Source organism: Lissotriton vulgaris, chromosome 1_1, assembly GCF_964263255.1.
Source record: "Lissotriton vulgaris chromosome 1_1, aLisVul1.2, whole genome shotgun sequence".
In the NCBI taxonomy this organism is placed as follows: domain Eukaryota; kingdom Metazoa; phylum Chordata; class Amphibia; order Caudata; family Salamandridae; genus Lissotriton; species Lissotriton vulgaris.
In genome coordinates, this window is record NC_141685.1 from 165,017,458 (window position 1) to 165,044,152 (window position 26,695).

The 26,695-nt window shown below is 45.3% G+C and overlaps 1 protein-coding gene across 1 annotated transcript in view; it reads right to left on the reverse strand.

The window, feature by feature from the left end:
- Positions 1-13,437: 13,437 nt before the first annotated feature.
- LOC147737994 (uncharacterized) overlaps positions 13,438-26,695 on the reverse strand; it is a 32,347-nt gene continuing 19,089 nt past the window's right edge. The window contains exon 2 of the mRNA XM_086925010.1: positions 13,438-16,655. Within this exon, the coding sequence (XP_086781136.1) occupies positions 15,638-16,655 (1,018 nt within the window). The 3' untranslated portion in view covers positions 13,438-15,637. The remainder of the gene's footprint in view (positions 16,656-26,695) is intronic.

A 26,695-nucleotide genomic window follows, 5' to 3' on the forward strand; every position in this document is an offset into this window, starting at 1 on the left:
TTGGAAGCACAAACGAAGTAACAATTTTCCGCACCGAGCTTATAGATTGTTACGAGCGGTGTATGTGGTACCCTGATTTTCTGCCTGATCCACGAAATCTAGGGTGTCATAAAGAGTTGATGAGCAAAGGCAGACCTCACAACATGTACGGAGGAAAGAGAAAAATGTCATTTACCAGCAAAATAAAGAATTTCTTCAAAACAGACAAACCCGTACGAACTAGGGAAGGTGTGATCATTCCTCCGCCAGATACTCCCGCCTCTTTTATGATGTTAGAAAAAGGGTATCATACCTGTGTATGGTTAGAGAACTGGGTAAAGTACACTGCGGAGGATGGAGTTTTAGCCTTTCCCATTGATGGTACCTTTAACGGGAGAGTCCTATTTAACCTGAGGACCCGAATGAATGAATTACATCCCAGACCTAGATTAACTCAGTATGAAGCTTTAGAGGAATGGGAAATTGAGGCTCTAGAGCGAGATAGACCCCGGATGGACAAGGGAGTGACCCGATGGTATCCAAAATTGGTAAAGGAAACCAAGGAGCAGAAATTGAAACAGTGGAGACAAAATATGATGGTAGAAGGGTTATTCCCCATGTTCGGAGCTAATGAAATGATGGGAGGGAAGAAATGTACCGAGAAAACCCGACACATGATGCCCCTGGGTGAATCGGAAGATGAATTTTTAGAGGACTTATTTATGAAAGGTCCCCCGCCTTATAATGAAGAAACCAGATCTCAAAGCTTAACTACTCCATTGAGACCTTCAGGAAGAAGAAGTACTAGTGAAGCCGATTCCACAGGGATAGAACAGAGAAGAGCGGGAGGAGAGGGATTTGGTAGACCCGACCCCGTGGTCCCGAATTACAACCCCTTTGGTGAGGAAAGACCAGTTTTGTCAACTCCATCAGCTCCGAATATTTATCCTTCTCTAGTACCCCAAATGATACAGGACCCCCCCATAAATAGGGTGTTACACGAGCAGGAAAGGGAGGCCCTGAGAGGACAGCGAAACGATCTCATACATGCCATAGCTCAGATTATTCCAAATCCTGAAGCCCTGACGATTCCAGTAACCATTGGTCCAGTTTTTCCTCTATATGGGGACAGAATGAATACTCCAAAAACTCCAGTCATAACCCCGATGATGCCCCCGCCCAGAAGGGAACCACTCATTATTGATGACCAAGCAAGTGAATGCGAGTCCATGGTTTCCTTGATGGATCTGCCTAATAAGGAACAGGGAAGTAGTATGTCTCGAACTGGAACTCAGACTAGGAACAAAGACGTACTAATAGAGTCTTCAACAGGGACTCGAAGTGCTAGGGTAGTAACTCCTGAGGAAATAGAGAGATGGACCCGAGAATTAGAAGGAGGAGACTCTCATCCAAAACCTTTAGATATCTGTAAATTAAGAATAGAATTAGAGGAATTGACAGCAGGAAATGTGGGATTAGACCGATTGAATGTCCGGGATGAAGAAGAGTTGTTGTTCATGTGCAAGAATCTCACCCGGAATGCAAAAATATTTTTCAAAAAATTAATTGACACGGCAGCATGCATGGGAATCGATGTTAGCAGATCCAAAGTACTACAAAAATCCTACAGAGTAGATTTTTCAGACAAGGATTTAGAAAACCTAAATACAGTAGGGAAGAAGATGCAGATTAAGGAACTGATAAACCTAGTACAGAAATGGGGAGATCTAGATAAGTGGAAAGCCAGGTGGGCAAAGAAAAAGGAGGATAGCAAGGAGAAACCACGGACTGCTGAGTACGTCCTACAAGAGGTGGACAAACCAGAAAAATTATGTCCCATGAGAGAAGTCCCAGGGGGAAAATATGTCCATGTCCCTTGGTCCAGACAAGATATAGTGTCATTTACCAATGACTTCCCAAAATTGAGGGAGAAACCGGTTGAGTGGTACCGACAGGTTGAACGCTTCATAAAGGTTCAGAAATGTCTCCTGAAAGACCTGGATGGGTTTTTCGACATTGTAGTACCTGTAGACCTATGGACCGAATGTAAAATTGAAATCGATTGGCCCAATGAGGAGTACGAGAGAGACTTTGTAACTGGAGCTCCCTCACCTGACGTAATGAGAAAATATAACCAAGTCATACAATACCTAAAGAAAAAGGTACCTGCAAAAGAAACTGATTGGACCCGTATAGATAGAACTACCCAAGAGCGTGATGAATCAGTCCACTCCTTTTATGAAAGGTTACTACAGGTGTTCAAAACTTACAGTGGAATCGATAATGTGGACATGAAGGATATGACCCATTTCAGTTATCGATTCGTGTTAGGATTGAGACCTGAAATATCCCAGTGGATTAGAGATAACAAAATCAGTTGGCAAGGGAAACCCATTGATGATGTTCTCAAATATGCCAAATGCTGCGAAGATGAGATCGAGAACAAAAAGAAAGCCCTAAAGGAGAAGGTGATGTGGGCTCAGGTAAAATTAGCTGAACAACAAGAAAAACAGTTAAGTAAAATGACTAACAGTAATAATGCTCCAAATCCGAATGCTGGGGGTGGAGGTAGGCCCCGGGTAAAAATGAGTAGAGAAGAGGCTATGGGAAAATTCCCCTGTCACGGATGTGGTCAGATGGGGCATTGGAGAGATAAATGTCCGCACTTGCAGGCTGATAATGCCCCCGTAAATGGTTTAAATCCACAGGTGCAGAAAGAGGGGATCCGAAAGACCCAACAGCAGGTAAATCAACCCCCGTTGCCACGCGCTCCTAGACAAAATTATAGGAATCAGGGTCAACAGAATGAAAGGGTCGAAGTGTGGGAAGGAGAGAATGAAAGAAATGCACCCATTCCACAGTACCTGTTAAACGATACTTTTCTCTGTGATGATCAATACTGACGGGGCCTGAGAGGGGAGGACAAGGAGTGCGTGCTTGGCGCCTCCTTACCGGTAGACCAGACTGGACCATACATTGAAGGAAAGGTTGAAGGGACAGATGTCACCTTTCTGTTGGACACTGGTGCTACCCGTTCCACTGTGAGAACAGTGGACGTTCCTAACCTACCCCTCTCGGGAGAAGCTATCCAAGTAGTGGGAGTTTCAAATCAGATAATCAGTACTCCGGTAACAGAACCTATGGAAATTTCCATAGGAAATTTCAAGGAAATGCACAGATTTGTGGTCTGTGATTCCAGTCCCGTAAACCTATTAGGACGAGATTTGCTGTGCAAAATGCGTTGCACCATCTTTTGCTCTCCAAATGGTGTTGAAATTCAGACCCCAGATGAAGATGGCCTATATAAATTGATGTTATTGAGGCCCGACACAGAAATTAAGCCCATGTCCATTGCAAGTCTACCTGAAGAACTCCAATCGAGCGTAATACCTGAAGTTTGGGATTTTACTGGAAAAGATGTAGGCTTAATGGCAAATGTAGACCCAGTTAAAATAGCTATAAAAGCAAATGCGGTATACCCAAATACCAAACAGTATAAAATGAGTGCAGAAGTGAAAGAAGGAGTCGCAAAGGAATTAAACAGATTGCTCAAAGCAAATATCATTCAGGAAGTGATGAGCAGTCCCTGTAATTCACCCATACTTGGAATTAAGAAGCCTAGCGGAAAGTATAGGGTAGTGCAGGACCTGCGCAAGGTAAACCAAATTGTAGTACCTTGCTGTCCCATAGTGCCAAACCCCGCCGTAATACTGTATCAAATTCCTTGGAATGCGGAATGGTTCACTGTCATAGACCTGTGCCATTCATTCTTTTCCATCCCATTGCATCCAGAAAGCAAATTCCTTTTCAGTTTTGAATTCAACAGCCAGACCTATGTCTGGAATCGTGTCCCCCAGGGGTACACCGAAAGTCCATCGATTTTCAACCAGATTCTAAAGAAAAGCCTTGAATCTCTAGTACTGCCTAAAGAGTCTGTCCTGGTGCAGTACATAGATGACCTGCTGGTAGCGTCTAGAAGTCAAGACGACTGTGTCACTGATACCATTGCCTTGCTGAATCACCTAGGAAAGGGAGGACATAAGGTTTCACAAGACAAGCTGCAGTTCTGCAAAACCTCAGTAAAATATCTGGGGCACCAGATAGAGAAAGGGATCCGGAAAGTCACTACAGAAAGAATTAAAATAATTCGAGAAATGTCACTACCAGTAACCCAGAAAGAAGTAAGAATGTTCCTAGGAGTTGTTGGGTACTGCAGACAGTGGATCGTGGGTTTCGCGGCTATAGCTAAACCCTTGATTAACATGACAAAGAAAGGAGCGGAAGAACCAGTTTGTTGGAATGATGAATGCATGACTGCTTGGGTAACATTGCGAAATTGTCTGTGCACAGCTCCAGCCTTAGGAATGCCTGACTATTCCAAGAACTTTGAACTGTTCTGTGACACAAGAGACAATTGTGCGCTCTCGGTCCTAACCCAGGAACATGGTCTGATTAGACGTCCCGTGGCCTACTTTTCAGCCGCCCTAGATCCAGTGGCTGCTGGATTACCTGGATGTCTGAAAGCAGTAGCCGCTACCTGTACTAGTCTAGAGCAAAGTGAGAACATTGTGATGGGACATCCTGTCACTGTATTTGTTCCACATTCAGTTGTGATCTTACTTACCCGAACAAAGACACAGTATCTCACCCCTAGTCGGCTGACTAAGTATGAGAGGATTCTCATTGGTGCAGAAAATGTAATAATTTCCCGATGTAACATTCTAAACCCTGCAACTCTATTGCCCCTTCCCATTGATGTAGAGGCAGGAGATGAAATTGAACATAGCTGCATAGACTTAACTGAATTTAGCACAAAACCCCGTCCTGATATCAGAGAAGTGGCCTTGGTTGATGAAGACCTCAAAATGTTTGTGGATGGTTCATGTTTGAGACATGAGGATGGAGGTTTGAGTGCTGCCTATGCTGTAGTCACATTGGAAAAGACCCTGGAAGCTTCCTATCTTTGCGAAGTTAAATCTGCTCAAGTAGCGGAGCTCATCGCTCTAACGAGAGCTTGTAAAATTGGGAAAAACAAAAGAGTAACTGTTTATACTGACAGTCAGTACTGTTATGGGGTTGTTCATGACTTCGGCCAGCTATGGTTGCAAAGAGAATTCATGACTTCCTCAGGTTCTCCCATCCGAAATGGGAAACCAGTACAAAACTTACTGGAAGCCATCCAATTGCCCAAAGAATTGGCTGTGGTCAAGTGTGCGGCTCACCGATCTGGAAATGACGAGGTGACAGCCGGAAACAGATATGCTGACCAAATTGCCCAGTACTGCGCCCAACACAAAATGTCCCTCCTAATTAAACTATGGGGAGGTGGAAGCAGCTGCCAACTGATGTTGTTTGAAAGGTTGGGAACATGGGATGAATTGAGAGAACTACAACAGACAACAGACAGGGAAGAAAGGAACAGGTGGAGGCAGGATGAATGTCGACCAAGGGAAAAGGATGGTGTTGTGGTCCACGTAACTGGTATGCCTGTACTCCCCGAACGACTGGTTACCGCAATGGCCCGGATAATACATGAACCCACACATATTGGGAGGGATGCCATGTGCCGAATGTTTGAAAAGGTGTTCTACAGTCCAAAATTCAGGAGCACAGCAGACAAACTTTGCCAGAGGTGTTTAGTGTGTCAACAATTCAATGCAGGAAAGAAGACAGTAGTGGAGCAAAGTACCATTGGGAGAGCAGAAGGTCCCTTCATTAGGATGCAGGCAGACTTCATAACAATGCCCCTGTGCAAAGGATATCGATATGTCCTGGTCATAGTTTGCTTGTTTTCCCGGTGGGTGGAGGCTTACCCAGCAAAGAAGAATGATGCCCTGACTGTAGCTAAGTTATTACTTAGGGAACTGATACCCCGCTTTGGAATTCCAGAGACAATTGAAACAGACCAAGGTGGACATTTTTCAAACGAGGTCCTAAAGGAACTCTGCAGAGCATTTAACATGGAACAAAGGCTGCACTGTGCCTATCATCCAGAGGCTTCTGGGATAGTCGAGCAAATAAATGGCACTCTCAAGTCCAGACTGGCGAAATTGTGTGACTCCACAAAAATGAACTGGATAGAAGCTTTGCCCATGGTGCTGATGAGCTTAAGGAGTATTCCAAACAAAAAGACAGGCCTGAGCCCCCATGAAGTTCTGATGGGAAGAGTGATGCGACAGGCATGGGTACCTGGACACAAACTGCTAAGTATTACTGATGATATGGTGCTAGAATACTGCAGGCAGTTGGGTGACCAAGTGCGTTCTATCTCTCACCAGATTGGAGAGACTGCTGTCGAATGGCCTACAACTCCAGCACACAATCTGAGACCAGGTGATTGGGTGGTGTCAAAGAAACATACCCGGAAGAGTTGCCTTGGACCGAAGTGGGGCAAGCCTCGACAAGTGATCCTTGTCACCACAACTGCTGTGAAGTGTGCTGGCGTACCAAAGTGGATCCATGCCAGTCACACGAAGCGGGTAACCGGAGAAAACGCGACTGGAGCTGAAGGTAGCCCAGCTGAGAAGACTCCAGAAGAGGGTCCGGATCTCGCTGATGGCGAACTACCGAGCACAAGTCAAGACGTTGAATGGTTTCCTGCCGACGACCAAGTTCTTGATCCAATAAGAACCAGAAAATACTCTTACCTAGGTAGTGAGTGGGACAGTGCAGGTGAGTCAGAACAAGAAGGAGAAGGTCAGATCATCAAAGCCATCATAAAATCTGATAAGGGAATAGGCCAAGTAGGGACAGAACAAGTCATCGACACTCCTTCTGAAACAGAGGAGACTGGAAAGGGACAGATAGTAGTCAAAGCAGAAGTTCATGCGGAAGAAAATCAAGAGATCGAAGAGCATGAACAGGGCCAGTTAGTAATAGACGAACATGTTCAGGAAGAAGAGTACAGTGAATCACTCACAAACCAAGATCATATACAATCTAAACCTGAACTAGGTCAGCTTAAGGACCAGGCAGAAGAGATAGATGAAAGACCTGGAACTAGTCAGACAGGAAGGGAAAAATACACTGCTGAAGCAATAGTGCGGCCAAGAAGAGAAAACAAAAGAGCTCACGAGGAAGGACAAGTCTCCTCGACCACTAAAAAGATCGAAAAGAAGGGTGAACCCCGGTACGTGAAGAAACTAAGGCTAAGAATAAAAACAGTCGAAGAAAAACTAAAGGACCGAAAAAGGGCTGAAAGTGAAGGAAAAGAAGCCCGAGGAAAGTTCATCCGAAGGGGCAGCAGAGTAAAGAAACAGAACAAACTGTATCGGAGCCCTGAGTGGACTTATTTGGTGTTGGAAGAAATTGATGAGCCCAATCACAGTGGCAAAAGCGACGAAGAGTCCATTGCTGATCGGAGTTCTGACGAAGACCCCCCTTGAGGTGAAGCGAAGTAAAACCTCTGCTGAAAAGAAACAAAGAGGGGTTGAGAAAGCCACCTGTAAGATAAAATGTCTGATTCAAATGTCAATGGAAGGTCCAGATTTAGCTGTTGCAGAACTTGCTGTAAAATTTGCATCTGTAATATAGTACTAATGATAGTGATATGGATAGGATTAACAGTGTTTATACCTTTTATGATAAGCAAAGACCCTAACATATATCCTACGGACTCGATGACGCCAGACGCAGAAGTTGTAAATACTGAAGAAACACCACGAAGAGTAGAAAGACGTGACAATTCAGTGAGTCTGAGACACACACGACCTGACTTAGAAGCATCAGATGAGGGTGAACTACATTATCACCAAATGAAGAACCGGACACACTTGAATGTTTTCGCTAATCTTTTAGTGCACTATGTAGAAGCTATGGAAATAGAAGATTGCTATGTCTGCATGATGCTACCTACTTCAGTAGCTGAAGGCGTGACATACCACCATTTACCCCTGACCTATGGAATCTCCTGTAGTATTCTAGCGAGCTTGTTCTATAGAAGCACTTTACAGTACTATTACTCAAACACTGACGTTATCTTTTCAGAACTTCCTATTAGAGGGAATCTGAACCTTGTACATACACTTGGTGGAGTGACTCGCTACATGGGGGAATATTTCCTGACTATAGGTGACATAGACTTAAATGAAGCTAGAAAAGCTAACTTGACTTGTTTTTACATGCACAAGAGAAAATGTTCTTGAAAATGGCAGAGAAGAGAAGGGAAAAGTTTCAGAAAAAGGCAAATGACGAGAAGAACAGAACACCTAGATGGGCAGAAAACATGGATAACACCTCACAAAGCGAAGTTACTCCTGCTCTGTTGCTGGATTTTGAACGGAAAGGGAAACTCTGTCTTCATAGAGAAAAGACTAGTTATTATAACAATGTATTCATTGGTTCCAGCGAGTGTGAACATAATTACAAGGTAATTGGAGGTTGGGGTTTCAAAAATGGGTCAGAACCTGTGTTTCCAGGAATTTATTATATATGTGGAAACAAGGCGTATTTCAAATTGCCGGATCACTGGTATGGAAGCTGCTACTTTGGCATTGTCTTTCCGAAAATATACCATGTGAACAATGCAGCTGGAAGCAATGAGATTACTAATGGCTTAGTGCGTAGCAAACGTGAAAGTGTAGGAGAAATTGTAGGTGATATTTTTAGTGCACTGATACCTGGAATGGGGGTAGTTCTGAATACTCATAGAATCTGCAAATTATCTACAGTAGTGGATCGGTTATCTACTGACACTGCTGCTGGATTCCTGATGATCAATACTGAAATGGTTGCGATCAGATCAATGGTTTTACAGAATCGCCTTGCTCTTGATACCTTATTGGCAAAAGAGGGCGGAGTCTGCAGGATGCTGAGGGCACAACATTGTTGCACTTACATTCCTGATAAAAGTGTCGAAATTAAGAAGTATGTAAGAAACATAACTCATTTGGAAAAAGAACTCAAACCATTAGAGGTTGACAGTGCCTGGAAGAGACTGACTGATGGTCTCTCCTCTGTAGGTAGTTGGTTTTCTAACCTAGGTAAAAGTCTTCTATGGAAAATACTGATGCCAATAGTTGGAATAGGTGTGATTGTTCTGATCATATTCATTTGTTGCAAATGCCAGAAATGCAGAAAATATATAGTGAATAAAAGAGGAAAGCGAAAGGCTGAAGAATTAGAATTAGAAGAATTAAGAAACCAGATATATAAGAAAGCAAAGAACAATCATTCTCACAGAGAGGCGGAGAGAAAGCTCAACAATAAGTTCATTGAGATAGACATGGATGAAATGGAAGAATGAAGTTGGCATCTGTTTTCATGTGTAGTGATGATAGTAAATATCATCAAAGAGGGGAATGATGGAGCAAGGATTCGCACGTAACGCGACTTGCTCTCTTTCATGAACCTCGCCTAAATCATAACTGTACTAACTCCGATTGTTTGTCATTTTATTTGTATTTCCCCAACACACGGGTGTCCCTAGGAGGCTTGCCTATGTGTTTTTTCATCATAATCACGCTTGCACATTAATAAAATGGCCGCTTTGCTGAAATCCAGTCTGCGCATGCGTCGGTCAGACCCATGTGATGTGACGCACTCGCAATCTGGAGGGAAAAGTTCGCTCATGCGCATTGTTGCTAAAATGGCCGCTTGTCTTTAATCATGCTTCATGCTATCTTAAGCCGCTTTTGTATATGCATCTTTTCTGCACTAACTCTTAATGCTATAAGTATTATAAAATAAGGGATTAAGAGTAGTTGGTCATGGTGTACAGTGTATTCATTTTGTTTTGTGTTATTAATTTGTTTTCGCTTACTTTTCATGTACCGCGTAAATGAGGGCCTGGAAGTAGGGACGGGAACCATATTGAAGCTGACGTATCCCTCATCACGTGACCTAAGATCTGGGACGTGCAGCAATGGAACCTGGCCAGTTGGCTATTGAAAATGGGACTGTCCTTTCCAAGCGCACCTTCGCCCTTGAAGACTTGCTATTTTTACTCTGAATATGCAACAATGTTTCAAACCTTTACTTTACTATTGTACTTTCCCACACGTATGCCTGGGAACCCAGATGCTAGGGGGAGGGTAATGTCACGTGAAATACGTAATAGAAATATAGGTGGTGACAAATGTCTTAAACCACCTCCCTTGACCAATCAGAAGATGGGACTTTGTCATTTTGCAACATTTATGGGTGGTCTTGGGGACTTAAAACTGTATATATAGCCTAGCTTAGCTTAGAGAAGTTGTCCGACTTGTCCGAGTAGCAGACCTGTCACTGACCCTACGAACTCTATAGGTGCCTGATACAGAGTGCTGCGGAGCATTCTGCCTGAAACTTTCCACAAACTCCAAGGGGTGGAAATTAGTCCTAAGTGCTAAGCGAAGCACTTTGCTGGGAGATTCGAAAACCCAATCGGGGTTATTGGCGGATTCCGTGCAGAAGAGGGGGTAACGCTGGCGTTGCATCCGAAGCTGTGAGGGGTTGGTCGTGCCATGGTAAACCCAGTCCTGACCCAGACCTGAGGGGTATCCTGTCCTGACTGTCCATGAGCTGTACCTGCTCACCTTCTGGTATTTCCTGAATCCTTGAGGGTCCTTGTCCCGTTCTTTCCCAACTGACCCGTGGCCAGGGTTAGTCCTCATTCTCACTTAGGTAAATATTGGCATAGGTGTCTGTCTATACTATACCCTTAATTTTCCTCTTCTAATTAAAGCAATCTTGCCTGTGATACTCTCCATATCTCCTTTGAATGTAATTTCATGCAATTGATTATTAGTGAATGTTCCACTTTTACCCTTCCTATAGGACATTGTTAAACCCGACTGTTTATCTAGATTGTTCCACTTATTCATTTTCCCTTAGTATGGTTGCCGTGAAGTTAGTAAAGATAGCATAAGGTTTAGGGATTAGTATAAAATTATTAGGTCACACATTAGGTCCTCCTCACGTCCTTGCCCTAGTTTAAACCAGATTAGTTAATATGTTTTTATGATTCATGCCCTATAGTGTTCCCTTTTACTCTATGATACTCACTCTCATTCATAGTTACATTCTGGTTCTGATTCTAATCATTGATGTATTGCTTTGCATTTGCCTCCTTGTAATGGCATTTTCATTTTAAACTTACACTATATAAAACCCTTAAAACCATCAAGGTGTCTGTGGTCATTATACATTAAAGTGATATTAAAGGTATTAAATGTGTACAGTAGAATTTCTCCCTTTCAGGAAATCCTTATCACCTGTCCACTGCTAGCTCCTGATCCGTCAGGAGTAATGTGCCTGTGGTAAGTCAGGTACATGAATAGTAAGTGGTGTAAGAGTCACCCAATCGATTACTCATGAGAGCGCGTGTATTGGAAATCACCTGGTTCACCCCAGTAAAACGTGATCATTGAAATTGAATAAAACACAATTTTTACACGCCAGGGCCCAGTGCGTGGAAAAAAGAAATTCGGTGAGCCGGGTGACCTGCGCGCTCTATCACTGGATCCCACCAATTAGAAGGAAGCAGAGACGGCACACCAGGAAACCTTGCACAAACCCTTTATTGTGCACTCGTTAACCCAAGACGACGCGTTTCGGCGTAAGCCTTTATCAAGTAACCACCATTTTGTTTTTTGCCATACTTATAGTCCCACAACTATTTCGTGCACATAATAGACATAAAGAAAATACTTAATGGTAAAACATTTTCAATGAAAAAATCAATTCAACAAATTATATTTCATGTTTCAATATGTCAACAATTCAGCATTCATTGTATGCAATTGGGTGAGTGCGTCTAGTGCGGAAGGTAGGTGATGTCAGACAACCCCGCTGGCAAAGTTATTGAGGTCGTAATAATTGACCGTTAACCCTGCCAAAAATAATTGCAAACAGTTTAATGTGCAATAATGAAGGTAGATACCCTCGTAACTTTATGCCTGCATCGGTTTGACTCCAACCATGGGCTGGCGAGTCACCGCTAGGTATCCTGGGTAATGTAGTTTGATACCGCGGATCGGGACAGGAGTCCCGAGAAAATCAATGGGAGCTCCCTGATTATGATGCGTAGGTAAAACTAGCGGATTGGGCTATGTCAAATAGAGGAGCGCTCCCCTCGTAACTTGACCATCATATGAAATTTGCCAAGGGGTGTTTTAGGTGGTAAAGGTCAAGGTGTGAGTGCTATTATTCAGGACGAGTGTAAAGTGAGAAAATACGATCCAAATGAATGTGTATATACAGTGAAAATTCAAAATAACATAAAAATTAAGTAACAACCAACTCAAATTTCAATCTATATCCTGAGTATGGTGTCAGGTTCCCATGTTGCACTATTAAAACATTTACCCATAATTCAAACAGTGGGGAAAGTGCGATACAGTCTGCTAACTCTTTGAGGCTGAGCCCCCCCCCACTAATTATTTTACGCATGTTTCAACATAGGGAAATTTTTTACAAATAAAACGTGAAGAAGTGTAACACACAAATCATTCATCACAACGCGGGTATACTTCTGCTCAGTCCTGGTCAGTTCTAGGAGCCTATATGGGATGCCAATTCTTCCCCATAATTAAGTCCTTTTGGGGCCTTACTCTCCATGTCAATGATTTTTCTAGACTCTCTCTTCCTAAGCTGTGTTTCGCGGTCCCCACCTCTAATGGTTCTAGGTATTATATCTATTCCATAGAATCTCAGACTGCCATTATTACTGCCATGTTTCTCTTCATAATGGCGGGCCATGGGGTAATTATGGTCTTTATTTGAAATGGCACGAAGGTGCTGCAGAATCCTGGTTTTAAGTGGATGCTTGGTGCTACCCACGTACTGGAGCCCACAAGGGCATTCCAGTACGTAGATAGCGAAATCGGTATTGCAGTTAATGGGTTGACTGATTGTGCGTGTTTGACCTGATCCTGTTTTGTAACTTTTACAAGATTTACCATTACGGTCACATTTACAACTCCCACATGTGGTGAAACCATTGGGAATTGGGGGCCATTTCGCATTTTTATCTTCACCGGGATAACTGTGAACTAATCTGTCTTTTAGAGATCGTGCCCGTCGGTACGTTATCTGTGGTTTATTACCCACTAGTTCCCCCACAATGGGGTCAGATGTTATTAGTTTCCAGTTGGCTCGCATTATTCTTTCCAAAGCCCAGGCTCCCCTACTATAATTGGTTATCATCCGGGGTGGATTGGGTCGGGTGCTATTCTCCAATTCTTTCCTTCTGGAGTCACTTTTAGATGTGCTAAATAGGACTTCCTCATGTTTTAGACCTTGGACTTTGGTCTGAGCACTGGTTAACACCTCTTCACTATACCCCCTTTGGGTGAAGCGTTCCATCATGCCTTCTGTGTGTATATATATATATATATATATACACACAGCCCTGGGGGATGGGGTCCCCAGGGGCGACTATGGCTCAGGGAGGCAGGCCATGTAGACCTACTCCCCTTTCAAATACAAGGGGTCCTGGGGTCCCCATGGCCTAATAAGGCACGAACAGTGGTCCCCCCCCTTAAAAAAAATAAACATAGCCCTGGGTGTTGGGGTCTCCAGGGCCTTAATTGATTGATTGATTTGAAAATTTGTAGAGCACACGAATGCCCAAGGGCATCTTGGCACTAAGTCGATGTAGAAAAACAGAACTGCCGATGATATAATGCTCTAACTTGGAGGTAAAAAGCCAGGCTTTTACAGCTTTCCTGAATGATAGTAGCGAGGGGCTATTTTTTATTGTAATAGGAAAAAGGTTCCAGGTCTTGGAAGTCTGCAACAGGAAGCTTCTCCCCCCCACCTGACCTGCTTGAATTTCGGGACCTGAATCAATGTTGCCTTACCAGATCTCAGGCTCCTGGCTGGCTCATACTTTTCAGATGAGATTTAAAACGTGTGGTCCTACACCGTGGAGGGCCTTATAAGCTAGGCAAACTGACTTAAACCTTATCCTTTTCTCCATTGGTAGCCAGTGGAGGGCTCTTAGTCTCTGGGCAACCGGTTCAGATCTGGGGATGTCCAGCACTAACATAGCTGCTGTGTTCTGTAGACACTGGAGTTTTGTCGGATTTGTATCCCAGCATACAAGGCATTGACGTAATCCAACCTGGACAAGGCCAGTGCAGTTACTAGTGTTTTGCATGATTCTCGGGGAATAAAAGGCAGTAGTCTTCTTAAGGCTCAGGGAGAGGCCCCATGGCCCCTCTCCCCTTCTTTTCTACATTTTGGACACAGGTGTGGTCTCCACAGGGCCTATATTAGTTCGGGGAGGGGGCCCCATGACCCCTTTCTCCTTTAAAAAACAATGCCCTGGGTGATGGAGTCTTATGAGGCTCGGGGAGATTGGCCACATGGGGGGTTGGCTTTACATATGGTAATATAATATTACTTTAAGTTAATTTTTAAAACACTAGAAATTCACTGGAAAGACCAAAGGTTATCTGAAATCTGGCACAGACCATCTTAATGTCTGCATTTCTGCAAGTACAGCATTTTAAAACCTATTACAAGTTGTACTACACTCAGGGGAAAATAGCTAAATGGGGTGGAACCAGAAACAAGCACTGTTCCCGATGCCATTCACACGGGGCACATTTAATACGCTGTTTGCAACCTGCCCAGCCCAAGGTGGCCTCATTGGGGACATTACTGAGTTCCTGGAGGGAGGGCTGAGACTAAGTATAGTACAGAGCCCGTAACTTATATTACTGGGGATTAGTAATGAACCAATCCCTAGCCAGGCACAGGCATTTGTGTTTATTGTAATGACAGATTTTCGGCTAAGCTTGGCTACAGCATGGCAAGACCTCTCCGGATCATCGGTCCAACAATGGCTCGCTCGTCTAATGTGGGCACCTCTGTCGGGTGGGTGGCTACACTTGAAGAGGGATAGTAGAGCATCGTTCTATTCTCTATGAGATGTGGGAATAGGGGGTCAGTTGGGTAAATTTTTCTGCAGGTGTCTCCTACGTGGGAAAGATAGGAATATATGTATAAATGTTTGATCAGTGTATAAGACGTGACATGAATTAATCTTAAGAATGGACTGTCTACTTGGAGAGGTACGTTAAAACGTAAGCTATAAAATGTGCAATAAAGATATGTTTAAAAGAAGAAAGGAAAACATCAAGTCATTCTCAAAGCTGTTGCAAAGGTAACCCATGAACCTTAGAAGAGGGGATGTGAACTGTGCCCGGTAGACCCAAAGACCTATTTGAGCAATTATCAGCGTCAACTTTTTGAGATTGGAAGTAAACCAGTTTTGCTCTTAGTTTAAGTGGTTTACAACCACTGCAATGGATATGACAAGTGCTTCTGGCAAAGGGTATATTTTTAAGGTTTTTTACTCAGTGGGGGTTCTCTCATGTTGAAAGGCATCCATTTTACAACTCGTGTTCCTGACATTCAGATCAGTGATAAGGATTTGGCATAGGACGCGTTCTTTCATTTTAATTGAAATTAATTTTATGAATAAAGCTTTTCTGGCATTCAGAACACTAATAAACACTTTTCCTTTAGAACATGGATCTTCCAACTGAATCTTTACATGCCTTCATAATACTCATACTTTTTTTAGCTAGTATGGGCTTTTACATGTGGAGGGAGAATTATTTTATAACTAAAGCTTCTCTGGAATTCAAAGCACCGAAGAGGTTCTTCCCCCATTGTGTGTTCTCTCATGAACAGTAAGGTGACTTTTCACACTGAAGCTTCTCTGGCACTAAAGGCACTGATGAGGTTTTTCACCAGTGTGAGTTCTCTCATGTAAAGTTAGACTGAGTTTATGACTGAAGCTTTTCTGGCACTCAAGGCACTGATGAGGTTTTTCCTCAGTGTGAGTTCTCTCATGTAAAGCTAGACCGAGTTTATGACTGAAGCTTTTCTGGCACTCAAGGCACTGATGAGTTTTTTCCCCAGGGTGAGTTCTCTCATGTAAAGTTAGACTGGTTTTATAACTGAACATTTTAAGGCATTCAGAGCACTGATAAGGTTTTTGCCCAGTATGTGTTTGTTCATGGTGAGTGAGACTAGCTCTTTCACTAAAGTTTTTGTGACATTCACAGCACTCATATGGGTTCTCCCCAGTGTGAGTTCTCTCATGGAAAATAAAACCAGTTTTCAGCCAATAGCTTTTCTGGCATACAGAGCAGTGATATGGGTTTTCCCCGGTGTGGGTTCTTTCATGTTGAGTGAGAAGGTATTTACGACTAAAGGTTTTTGGGCATTCAGAGCACTGATGGGATTTCTGCCCAGTATGGGTTAACTCATGCCGGCGTAGAACTTTTTTCCGACTGAAGGTTTTCTGGCGTTCAGTGCACTTATAAGGTTTTTGCCCAGTATGCGTTCTCTCATGTAGAGTGAGATCTGCTTTACATTGGTAACTATTTAGGCATTCAGAGCACTGATAAGGTTTCTCTCCAGTGTGAATTCTCTCATGTTGACAGAGAAGGGTTTTACAATTGAAGCTTCTCTGACATTCAGAGCACTGAAAAGGTTTTTCTCCAGTATGTATTCTCTCATGCCGAGTAAGGCTGAATTTACTTAGAAAACCTTTGTGGCATTCAGAGCACTTATGAGGTTTTTCCCCAGTGTGAGTTCTCACATGTCGAGTCAGATGTTGTTTGCGAGTGAAGCGTTTCAGGCATTCAGAGCACTGATGAAGTTTTTCCCCAGTGTGTGTTTTCTCATGCTGACTGAGACTGGATCGACGACTAAAGCTCTTCTCACATTCAGAGCATGTATGAGACTTCATTTTGGAGCCAATATCTCCACATTCGGTTTTGTCTTGTATACATTCCATTATGAGACAAGATTTCTTTCTGAAGTTAATATCGCCAAGTTGGGATTTTTCTAGCAGAAACGCCATAAGACAAGGCTAAATCTTATTCAGCATGTGTTTAGCATCACCAACTCAAATGTGCTGCCCTTATTCAACTTAACACATGGACATTTATTTAGCCAAAGATGACTTCTCTGTGGAGTTCACAGTTTATAACCTCTGTAGGCAACCTAATTCGCCCTACAACCTTAATATCAGCAGCCCCTGGTACTTATTGGGGAAGCCTCTCATGGTAATATTGCCTCTTCATTACATCCATGTGGATTCTCAAACCCTTTTCTCAAAATCATTCATTTATGAGTTAATGAGGCACTTATCAGGTCTTTGGTTGGTTTTCAGTATTTCAAAGCTAGGTACATATTCACATAATGTATTGGCATGCACATTAAGAATACTATTGTGTATCAGTAGCAGCACATTGTTTCTTGTCACCCTTCTTACGGATGTCTTCTATGTCTGTATATAAGACTACAATAAGGATTTTGCAGGTCTTGCAAGGTAACAAATACCTGAGGTCACTTCTAATGGGTTAGAATGGTAGTGGACATGTGGACCTGGACTACAAGCAAAATGGTCATTGGTCACAGAGGAGCATTTATTTTCCCTCATTATACTTCCCTTGGTCCCAGATATACCCACATCGCTAGTTCGTAACTAGCAGTTATCTTGGTCCTAACCTGACTACCTGGTCTTTTAAGCAGCTTCATTAACACTGTATAAGTGACCAACAGATATTTGTTTAAAGACAATTCACTGGATATGGTGCTCAAGTGTCCCATTTGCTGAGGTCTGTTAAAAACTCTTCAAGTCCCACTTGTTCTGTGTGTATCATCTTCTCTTGGATCGATTATAACTTTAGACTGATGCTTGTCCTCTCTGGTTCAGACAGATGATCTTCCTGCCCTGGGTTAGCATCTCCAGGAAATTCTTCATATACCATTAGAGCAGCTGGAAATCCATTTAGAGAAACTGCTTTGACATTCTTTATTTTACTCTAATCCGAGTTCCTCACATCTTTTTCCTGGATACTTTCCTCTTGTTGGAGCTCTGAAGCAACTTTACTTCTTTAGCATTTTTGCTTTAATAGTCTTCAATTATTTGCTTATTACCGACTACCATTTTGTCTTCAACGCCAACACTTCAATCATCTGTGGATTTAAAACCAGAGATTGTTAAAGAATGAAAACTGTAACAAAGGAATAACATTTATTAGCCAATACAGACATCCAGAGTCTGAGTTCATTTTGAGAGAGGGATGAGAGGGCTCAAGGCATTCTCGAGATAGAAAGCTTGAGAACAATGGAACACTAGGTTGAGGTGTAAAGATGGAAATTCTGATGAACAGTTTTGTGCACATCAGTAATCATCAGTAAGCTTTTCAAGTGTCTGATCAAAACTTTCTCCAACTCACTATGCGGTATACCTCTTTGCACAAGTCCCCAAACCAGGCAAGCAATATCTCAAAGAACAAGCATGCCCACCCTCATAAGAGTCTCCCCTTCCCAGCACCACAAATAATGCTACTTCTCCCGGGCAAGCATGTGTTAACAACTTAGAGTCGACAATAGACAAGATAAGAATAGAATTATGGAATATCATGGCCAACCTTAAGCTGGCAGTTGAAATAAAAACGGCTCAGGAAACTAGGAGACCGCATAGATCTCCAACCACCACAAACACACAGTATCAAGCACACCTAGATGGATCTCTATGCCTTTGCCAAATACAACTATACGCCTCAACAGGACAACCAACCAGATGTTAGTTGTGGACATTGATGACCTTTGCCAATCTTACATAACATACCCTCACCACGTAAACAACTTATAAAATACACACTATAGCTATAAATACTTCTCTGGAGCAACAAATCATAGCTTCTACTAAAAACCTCTCAAGAGTAAGACAGATCACCTTCATCACAGGTAATCAAGACAGAAAAAAGAGAGCCTAAAAAGACACTGAAGAGCTTACTGCACAACTGCAATCAGAAGCTAAATATGCCAATGACATAGCCAACCCCATCCTGTCACAATCTAGACCAGGGGTGTGGAATTTAATAAAATATCTACTTGTCTATGGGGCAGGTTGCTTCATAAATCTACTTGTCCTGTAACAAAATCCACTTGTCACTTTAGTGCCATGAAGTGTGGCGACACATTATGGCAGCAATCTCCTTATATAAGAGCTCTGATATAGCTTCTCGGATTATGAGAGGGCTCTTACCAGAGTAGTGTTTGAATACTTGCGGTCCCCTTATGTTGCCACGTTTCTGCAGATCTACATACTGGGGCTTAAGGTAGTGGTACACAATAGTTCTAGGGTTAGAATGCCCTTTTGAGTCTGTGCAAACCTACTAACTTGTATATTTTAAGGGTTTTCAACAACTCTTCTCTGACCTTTTCCCATACTGAGAAATGTTGAAAATGTACTCCTTACAATGGCAGCCGTAAACCTTCTTCCAGAGTTGGGGAAAAAAGTGGTTGGTGGGAAAGTAAACTTGCAAACACTCAGATGTTCGCATGAGCAAAGATACACATGCATATTTGCTCATGACAAAATGCAATTCAGAAGTATTTCCTAGGGGTACTATTTTTTGTCCTACTTCTGTAAATTCTTGGGAGTTCATGAAAGCCGTATAGTTGCACTTAATGCAAAGGACATAGAATTCCTTTAATAATTGAGCCCTTAATTTGGTCTGGTGTTGACCATGACGCTTTGCATTTATTAAAATGCTGTCTCTCTCTCTCTGTATCGGCTGGCTTCACTGTGAGTGACAGCATTCTGCTTTCATAAGAAGCATATCAGCACACAGTAGTTTTGCTCAATGCCAGTAACTACTGTGGCAGTGTATGCTATTTGAGACCAAAAACAATTGTTGCTTTTTGCAAAGTTTGTTATAATGGTGAGGGGCCCGGTAGCTCCCACACCAATAAGGTTTTACAAAAACCATGCCAAAACAATTTGCACATTGACCAAACTAAAAAGCTGACCTGGAATTTCAGACCTAGTGGCTTGGTCGATGCTTGTTTATTTTTGTTTCCCATAATCTTACTGAAACTGTTTTTTTTTTTTCCAAGACCTTTATTAGCTGCACAGATTGTATACACAGCTTTTTAATGCCCACAACCCGAAATAACAGGCCGGCAGCAATTGAATGTATTGTCGCAATATCCACCCAAGAGGTGGTGAGGAGCAGTTTGTTAACACAGCATGTCGCCTACAACCCTTCCGGGCCGGCCGCATTGTAAATAGATCAGAGCTGCTACATATTTCGTCATCTCACAAACATGTTCCAAAGCCAGTCTTAGGACAGCAACTAGACATTAGAGGTCTATTATTTTATTATTTTCACCCCCCTCTACCCCCTCCTACCCTCCAAAACCTGAGAACAGATTTGAGGAAAACCAAAGTATACATTCTCTCCCTCATATATGACCACCATACATAGTATGTGACACAGCTGAGTTTCTGGGGCAGAGCGAGTGGAGGTACTGATCCCCCTTCAGGAGCATGATGAAAGCGCGCGTGGAGCACCCTGCCATCCCTTAGCTAAATGTACTGCAGAGGGAGCGGAACTTATGTGGTCTGTGAACATGTCCGCGATCAGGAAAGTGCACTATCTGCTCATGCGCTGCATGTATTTTGTGCAAGTAGTTGTGTGTTGGAGACTAGTGTGGGGTGAAAAAGCGCACCGGGTGTCCCTAGGCAGGCAGTGTAGGCAGGTTGGCCTTGAAGTATCCACTATAGTTATGGCTCGTGTCCCCCCGACTGTCCCCGAGCCGACATTTATGCTTGAGTTGTGGAGGTGATTGTGCGAGGGTCCGGGGAGTGGGGGGGAGGGGGGAGGGAAAAGGGGGGGGTCTTAAGGGGAAAATCTATCAGGGGATGGGCTCTCTACAGGTTCCGTCTGCCGCTTTGCGCGGACCTGAGCTATTTGAGGGTCCGGTTCATCCGGTTCGTCGTCCTGAGTTCGGAGTAGGTAAGCAGTGAGAGGTCCCCATAGGTCCTTGGGGCGCATTTTATGGGGCAGCAGGTCAGCATAGTTGTGGAGTTGGTCCTGCCAAGTGGACATAGTTGACAGCCAAGTCTTGAATTTGGGGGCCCGTCTCCGTCCCCAACTGCAAGCCAAATGTCGTTTTGCCAGCAAAAAACCCAGTGCAAAGAATTTTCGGTGTTTCTTAAGTGAGGGGGGGGATTGCCCCAGGAGTGCTATTTTGGGGCAGGGAGCGATCACCAATCTCACCATGTCGGACATAGCATTAAAAACCTCGACCCAGTACGACGCTACAGCCTGGAAAGTCCAGGCAAGGTTGGCGAAGTCAGCACCCGCATGTTTACAGCGGAGGCAGCGGTCATCAGTGCGCAGTCCGAAGCGACTTAATTTAGCGGGTGTATGGTAAAGGCGGTGCAAGAATTTGAAATGTACCAGGCGGAGGCGAGCGTTACCCGTCACTGCGTTAGTGTGGGAGCAGCTTTCCTCCCATTGTTCGTCAGAGAGGGGGGCATCAAGGTCCCCGTCCCAATCCTGTCTAGCCTTGAGAGGCGGAGGGTCAGAGGCAGCATACGCGTGCTTGTACAGCATGGACACCACGTGTGTCGGTGTGGAGGAGGGCATGCAATGGGGCGACGGTTTCCGGTTCACCCGGGAAATCTGGAGTGATTGCCCGAATATTCTGCCTCGGTCTCGTGTACAGGAAAGTATCCATGACCGTAGGCGTGTGCACACCAAAGAATTGCGCAGCGGTACGGAAACGGCCCTGAATATACAGGTCTCCCCACGTATGCAATGCCAGTTTAGTCAACATCTTGCGACCAATTTCTTCGCGGGTGATGCTTAGTCTTTGATCATGCGCCAGTACCATGCAAGGGGAGTATAGAATGGTAGCGCCCATACGTTTCAGAATCCTGCGCCATGCTAGAACGGTGCAGTCCACTGTAGTGGGGTCGCGGTCAGTGACCCGCGTATCCAAGTAGAGGTAGGCAGACGGTTTTTCAGGTCTCATGTAGCCGTCTTCAACAGCAAGGTGAGCCATAAAGGGAGGAGGGTGGAGCCAGTAGGCGGCAAAGTGGCCCTGCGCACAGTCATAGTAGAGGTGGAAGTTAGGCACGTCAAAACCCCCCTGATGGTAGGTAAGCATGAGAGTTTTTAGTCTGACCCTGGCCTGCTTTCCTCCCCATATAAGCGGGATATCTGGGAGTCAAGGGCCCGGAAGAAGTATGCTCCAGGGCTGTAGGGGATATTAGTAAAGAGGTATAGCAGCTTGGGGAGCACCACCATCTTGATTAGAGAGATCCGCCCCGCCATAGACAGAGGGAGGTGGATCCACTTAGTGACACTGTCTGTCAGCTTATCAAGGACTGTGCCGTAATTTGCTCGCATAAGGGCTTTCCGATTTCTGGTGATATTTATTCCTAAATATTTTAGTTCTTTGTTTTCCCATACTAACGGGTAATCAAGAGGAAACTGTTGGGTCTTGTCTGTAAGGGGGAAAAGGGATGACTTCGCCCAGTTTATCTGTATTCCCGCGATGGTGCCGAATTTGGTGACCTCGCGCAAGATGGGATTTAAGTTTTCCTGTGGCTTATGAACATATAGTGTCATATCATCAGCATATAATGATATGAGTAGTTGTCGTTCAGGGTAGATAAGGGATCTGTGATTGTGGCTCTGCCGGAGTTTGGCAGCCAGGGGCTCAATTGCGATCGCGAAGAGGCCCGGGGAGAGCGGGCATCCCTGTCGAGTGCCTCTATATATTTCAAAGGGGACTGAGCGTGCGCCATTTAGGAGGACAGAGGCTTGTAGTTTACGGTACAATAGACGAATCCAGTCCAGGAAGCTAAAGGGGGTACCCATTCTTTCCAGCAGGTTTAGAAGGTAATCCCACTCTAGGGAATCGAACGCCTTTGTGGCGTCCAGGAATATCGCAGCGGCCTCGCAGTTGGGGTCTATGTCCTGCAACACCGCCTGGAGAGTGCGGAGGTTGTGAGAAGTGGCGCGATTTAGGACGAAGCCCGCCTGGTCCGGCAGGACCAGGCGCTCCATCAATAGATTGAGGCGGGTCGCTAAGATCTTCGCTAGTATTTTGACGTCAGTATTTAACAGGTAGAGGGGTCTGTACGAATCGCAGTGCTCCGGTGGTTTACCCGGCTTTAACAGGGAGGTAATTAGGGCTTCCCGCATACTTGTCGGTAAAATGCCGTCCTCTAGGGCCGAGTAGTACACATTTTTGAGAATCGGGCCAGTAAGTATATAAAAGTTTTATAGAAGTCTATCGGTAGGCCATCAGAGCCCGGGGCCTTGCCCGATTTCATGGACATGATGGAGTCTTTGATTTCATCCACTTCCAATTCCAGGTGCAAAAACATTTGTTGGGTCGGGCCGAGCCAAGCAATCGCGGTGTCGTCTAGGTAGGTAGAAAGATCCAGCGGTGTCTGCCTATGGGAGGTGTATAGTGTAGCGTAATAATCCGTAAGAACCTTGAGCTGGCCTGCGAGGTCTCTCTGGGGCGTCCCATGACAATCAAGTAATGTAGTGACAAAGTTGCTGTGTCTGGGCGGCCTGATTGCAGAAGCGAGCGCTCTACCCGGTCTGTCCCCCTCTCCGTATATCCGTGCTGTAAAGGGTTTCCCCATGAATTTACATTCTTTATCTGCAGCCTCAGAGTAGTCATTAATTTTTTCCCTGAATTGAGCTTTGACTTCGTGTCCACCTGACCCTTGGGAAATTTCGCTCTCCAGTCTGCCTATTTCCACTTCCAGTTTCCGCAAGTCACCGCGAAGGGACCTGAGGACTCCCTTGGAGATGCACCAACCGCGCACAGTGACCTTGAACGCCTCCCAGACGGTGGTAAGACTGGAAACTGAGTCGACATTGCGGTCAAAGAAATCCGATATGTCTTGCTCTAGGTCAGCTTTAAAGGCTGAATCAGTTAGGTCTGCGTGGTTCAGGCGCCAGCTTAGGTAAGGGGAAGCATCTAGGGGAACGCGTAGTGTCAATAGAACCGGTGAGTGGTCCGAGAAGGTGCGGGGAAGGTGTTGTGCCTTGACAAGCCATGGGGTGAGACCAGCGGAAAGAAAGACATAATCAATGCGCGCCCAGGTGGAATGGATTGCGGAGAAATGTGTACCCTGTCGAAGAGAAGGGTGTAAGTGCCTCCATGTGTCAGTCAGGCTGTGCTCTTCTACAATGCCCAGGAGGGTGCGTTGTGTGTGCGTATAATGACTGGCTTGCGGGTGCGACCTGTCCACTGCAGGGATCAGTGCAGTGTTAAAGTCCCCGCCGAGAACTATGTGAGATATGCCAAGGGTTTGTATCTTGCCCCACATGGTGAGGAGGGCATCAGGGTCGTCAGTGTTGGGGCCGTAATAGTAGGCGAATAGGACAGTGTGTGAGTGTAGTTTCCCCCAAATCAAACAGTATCTTCCATCAGAATCTACCTCTGAGCCAAACGGGGTGAACACCATACCTCTTTTGACCAGGACAGTGGTGCCTCTAGCATAATTTGAGTAAGATGAGAACACTCTGCATGATGCCCATCGGGAAGCAAAGGAGGGGGACGTAGTAGGCACTAAGTGAGTTTCTTGCAACAAAGCGACCGAGACCCCATGTCTGTCCATATATCCCAGTATCTGTCGCCTCTTCCTAGGGTTATTCAACCCGCGTACATCCCATGCTACAAGCTGAAATTGCACAGCTGGTTGCGAGTTGTTCACGTCACCCATCCCACCCTAGAAATGAAAACATGGCACATGCACGCAGCGCGCAACAGCAAACAGAACATAGCAGTAAAACCAGTACTTTCGCATAGCAGACTTTCCAAGGCATTCCTCAAATTCCCAGTGATGTCCACCGCGGCTGCGCAGGTGGACCTAAAACAGGTAATATACCTAACTTGTCCGGCAACCCCAACAGGCCGGTAATGCAAAACAGCAGTAGCTCGTGACGTGTTGTGCAAAAACACAATGTGAGCTATCTCAGTATGAAGACAAATAAAGTCCCCACCCACACCGGCATTCCCAACTGGCCGGGAATCAAGGACTCCCTTTCCACTCCCAAACTTTAACAACCCCAGAACAAAAAATACGATAAAGGTTTGTAGGGGATCACCCATTGGGGACGGATATCCAGGGGCGCCAAACCTGCCCACCACCTCCTTGCTTTCACCCGCAAGACGCACGGAGGCCCTAGCTATCCTATGCGGGACGGAGGTGGGCGACCAAGCACTTTCTCAATCTTAATCCAGTGAGATTTAAAACAGAAATTGTACCTCACCAATGAACGCAGATTTAAGTCACGTGGAAGGCCTCAGGCAGCGTCGTTCTGATCAAAGCGGTATCTCAGTTTGTCAGTCTTGTTGAGACATAGGGGACTGCGATCTGGAGCGTCGGGTTTCACCCTTGTCCCCGGCGCGTTCTTTTTGGTGGCGCTTAAGGAAGTCCTCCACCTGTTGCGGATTTAGAAAGAAATGTTGTGCACCCTGGTGCGATATTTTCAGTTTGGCCGGGTAGAGCATGGCATAAGGAATTTCCAGGGATTGGAGTTTCTTCTTCACCCCTGCAAACTTACGTCGAGCCTCTTGGACTGAGGGGGTAAAGTCAGGGAAGAAAGAGAGCGTTGTGTTGCCATATGTCACTGTTCCCACCTCCCTCGCTCTGCGCAGCACTGCATCTCTGTCTCTGTAATTTAGGAAGCGGGCGATGATTGGCCGCGGCTGGGCACCTGGTGGAGGGCGAGCAGCGAGAGATCTATGAGCTCTCTCCACTATGAGGTGCGGGGAGGACTCTCTACCAAACAGTTCCACGATTAGTTTTTCCACAAACACCTCCATTTTACCTGTGTTGGTGGACTCTGCAAGTCCCAGGACGCGAACGTTGTTGCGACGGGACCTCGCTTCTAAATCCTCGTTCTTGTCCGCTATTATTTTGAGCAGTCTGTCCATCTGCGTGACTTGCTTGGTAGTGGAGGCAGCGCCATCTTCAAGTACCGATATCCTGTCTTCAGTCTCCTTGATACGAGTGTCATGGTGTTCAAGTTTCGCGACGACGCTGTCCATGCGTGCATTAATGGTGTCTATTTTGGCATCAATCGTGGAGAGGCTCTGTCTCATGCCCAGCAAGAGCGTTTTCCAGTCTTCTTCCTGGGGCGCAGAAGCGGTGGGGCTGTCCGCTCCCTCCGATTGCGTTTTGGACGCCTTTTTCTGGGTTTCAAAGGGTATTTTTGACTGTCTAGCGTCATTGCGACCCATGTCGCGCCGGGGAGTCAGCGATGTTGCGGTCAAAGAGGAAGCCTGGTCGCGGGGCGTTAGCGACCGAGTGGCGGGCTGAAAGTGGCGGGAGACGAGTGCCACAGTGCCAGCGGGGCGCAAGGCTGCAAGTGTTTAGGAGCCTGGCTGGTGCGCGTCTCCAGCGTCGCGCGGCTTCCAGGTCCCAGGCTGCAGGAGAAGTGGTCGTGTGGGTCGTCCGATTTGTACCAGCCGCCAGCCCGACCCAGTACCACCAATGTAGGGAGAGAGCAGCGTGCAGTCGGAGAGGTGGCTCACAGGCGCTCGGGTGCCACTAGGCGCGTTTGCAGGGTTAACGCTATCGCTCCCAATCAAGAGAAGAGGAGGGTATAGGCCCGGCAAGGGAGGTCAGAAGGGCCCAATAGTAGGCGAGCCTGATCGCAGGCCTCCGTGGGTGTGCGTTGCATGGTCCCTCAGAGGCAGGAGGCAGGGGGGCCAGAGCCCGAGCCAGTGTTATGGCGGCCGCTCCGGTTCCGAAACAGTCCGGTCGCACGCCACAGCGCTGTGTGGAGTAGGTGCCGGAGTCAAGGAGGGTCTCGCTGGACAGTTGACAGCAGGGCGTTTAGATGAAGCACAGCGGGTGTAGCTCGGGCCGCCCCCGAGCCAAACCGTACATAGGGGCCCCAAGGATTGCAAGGATTCTGGGGAGGGGGGG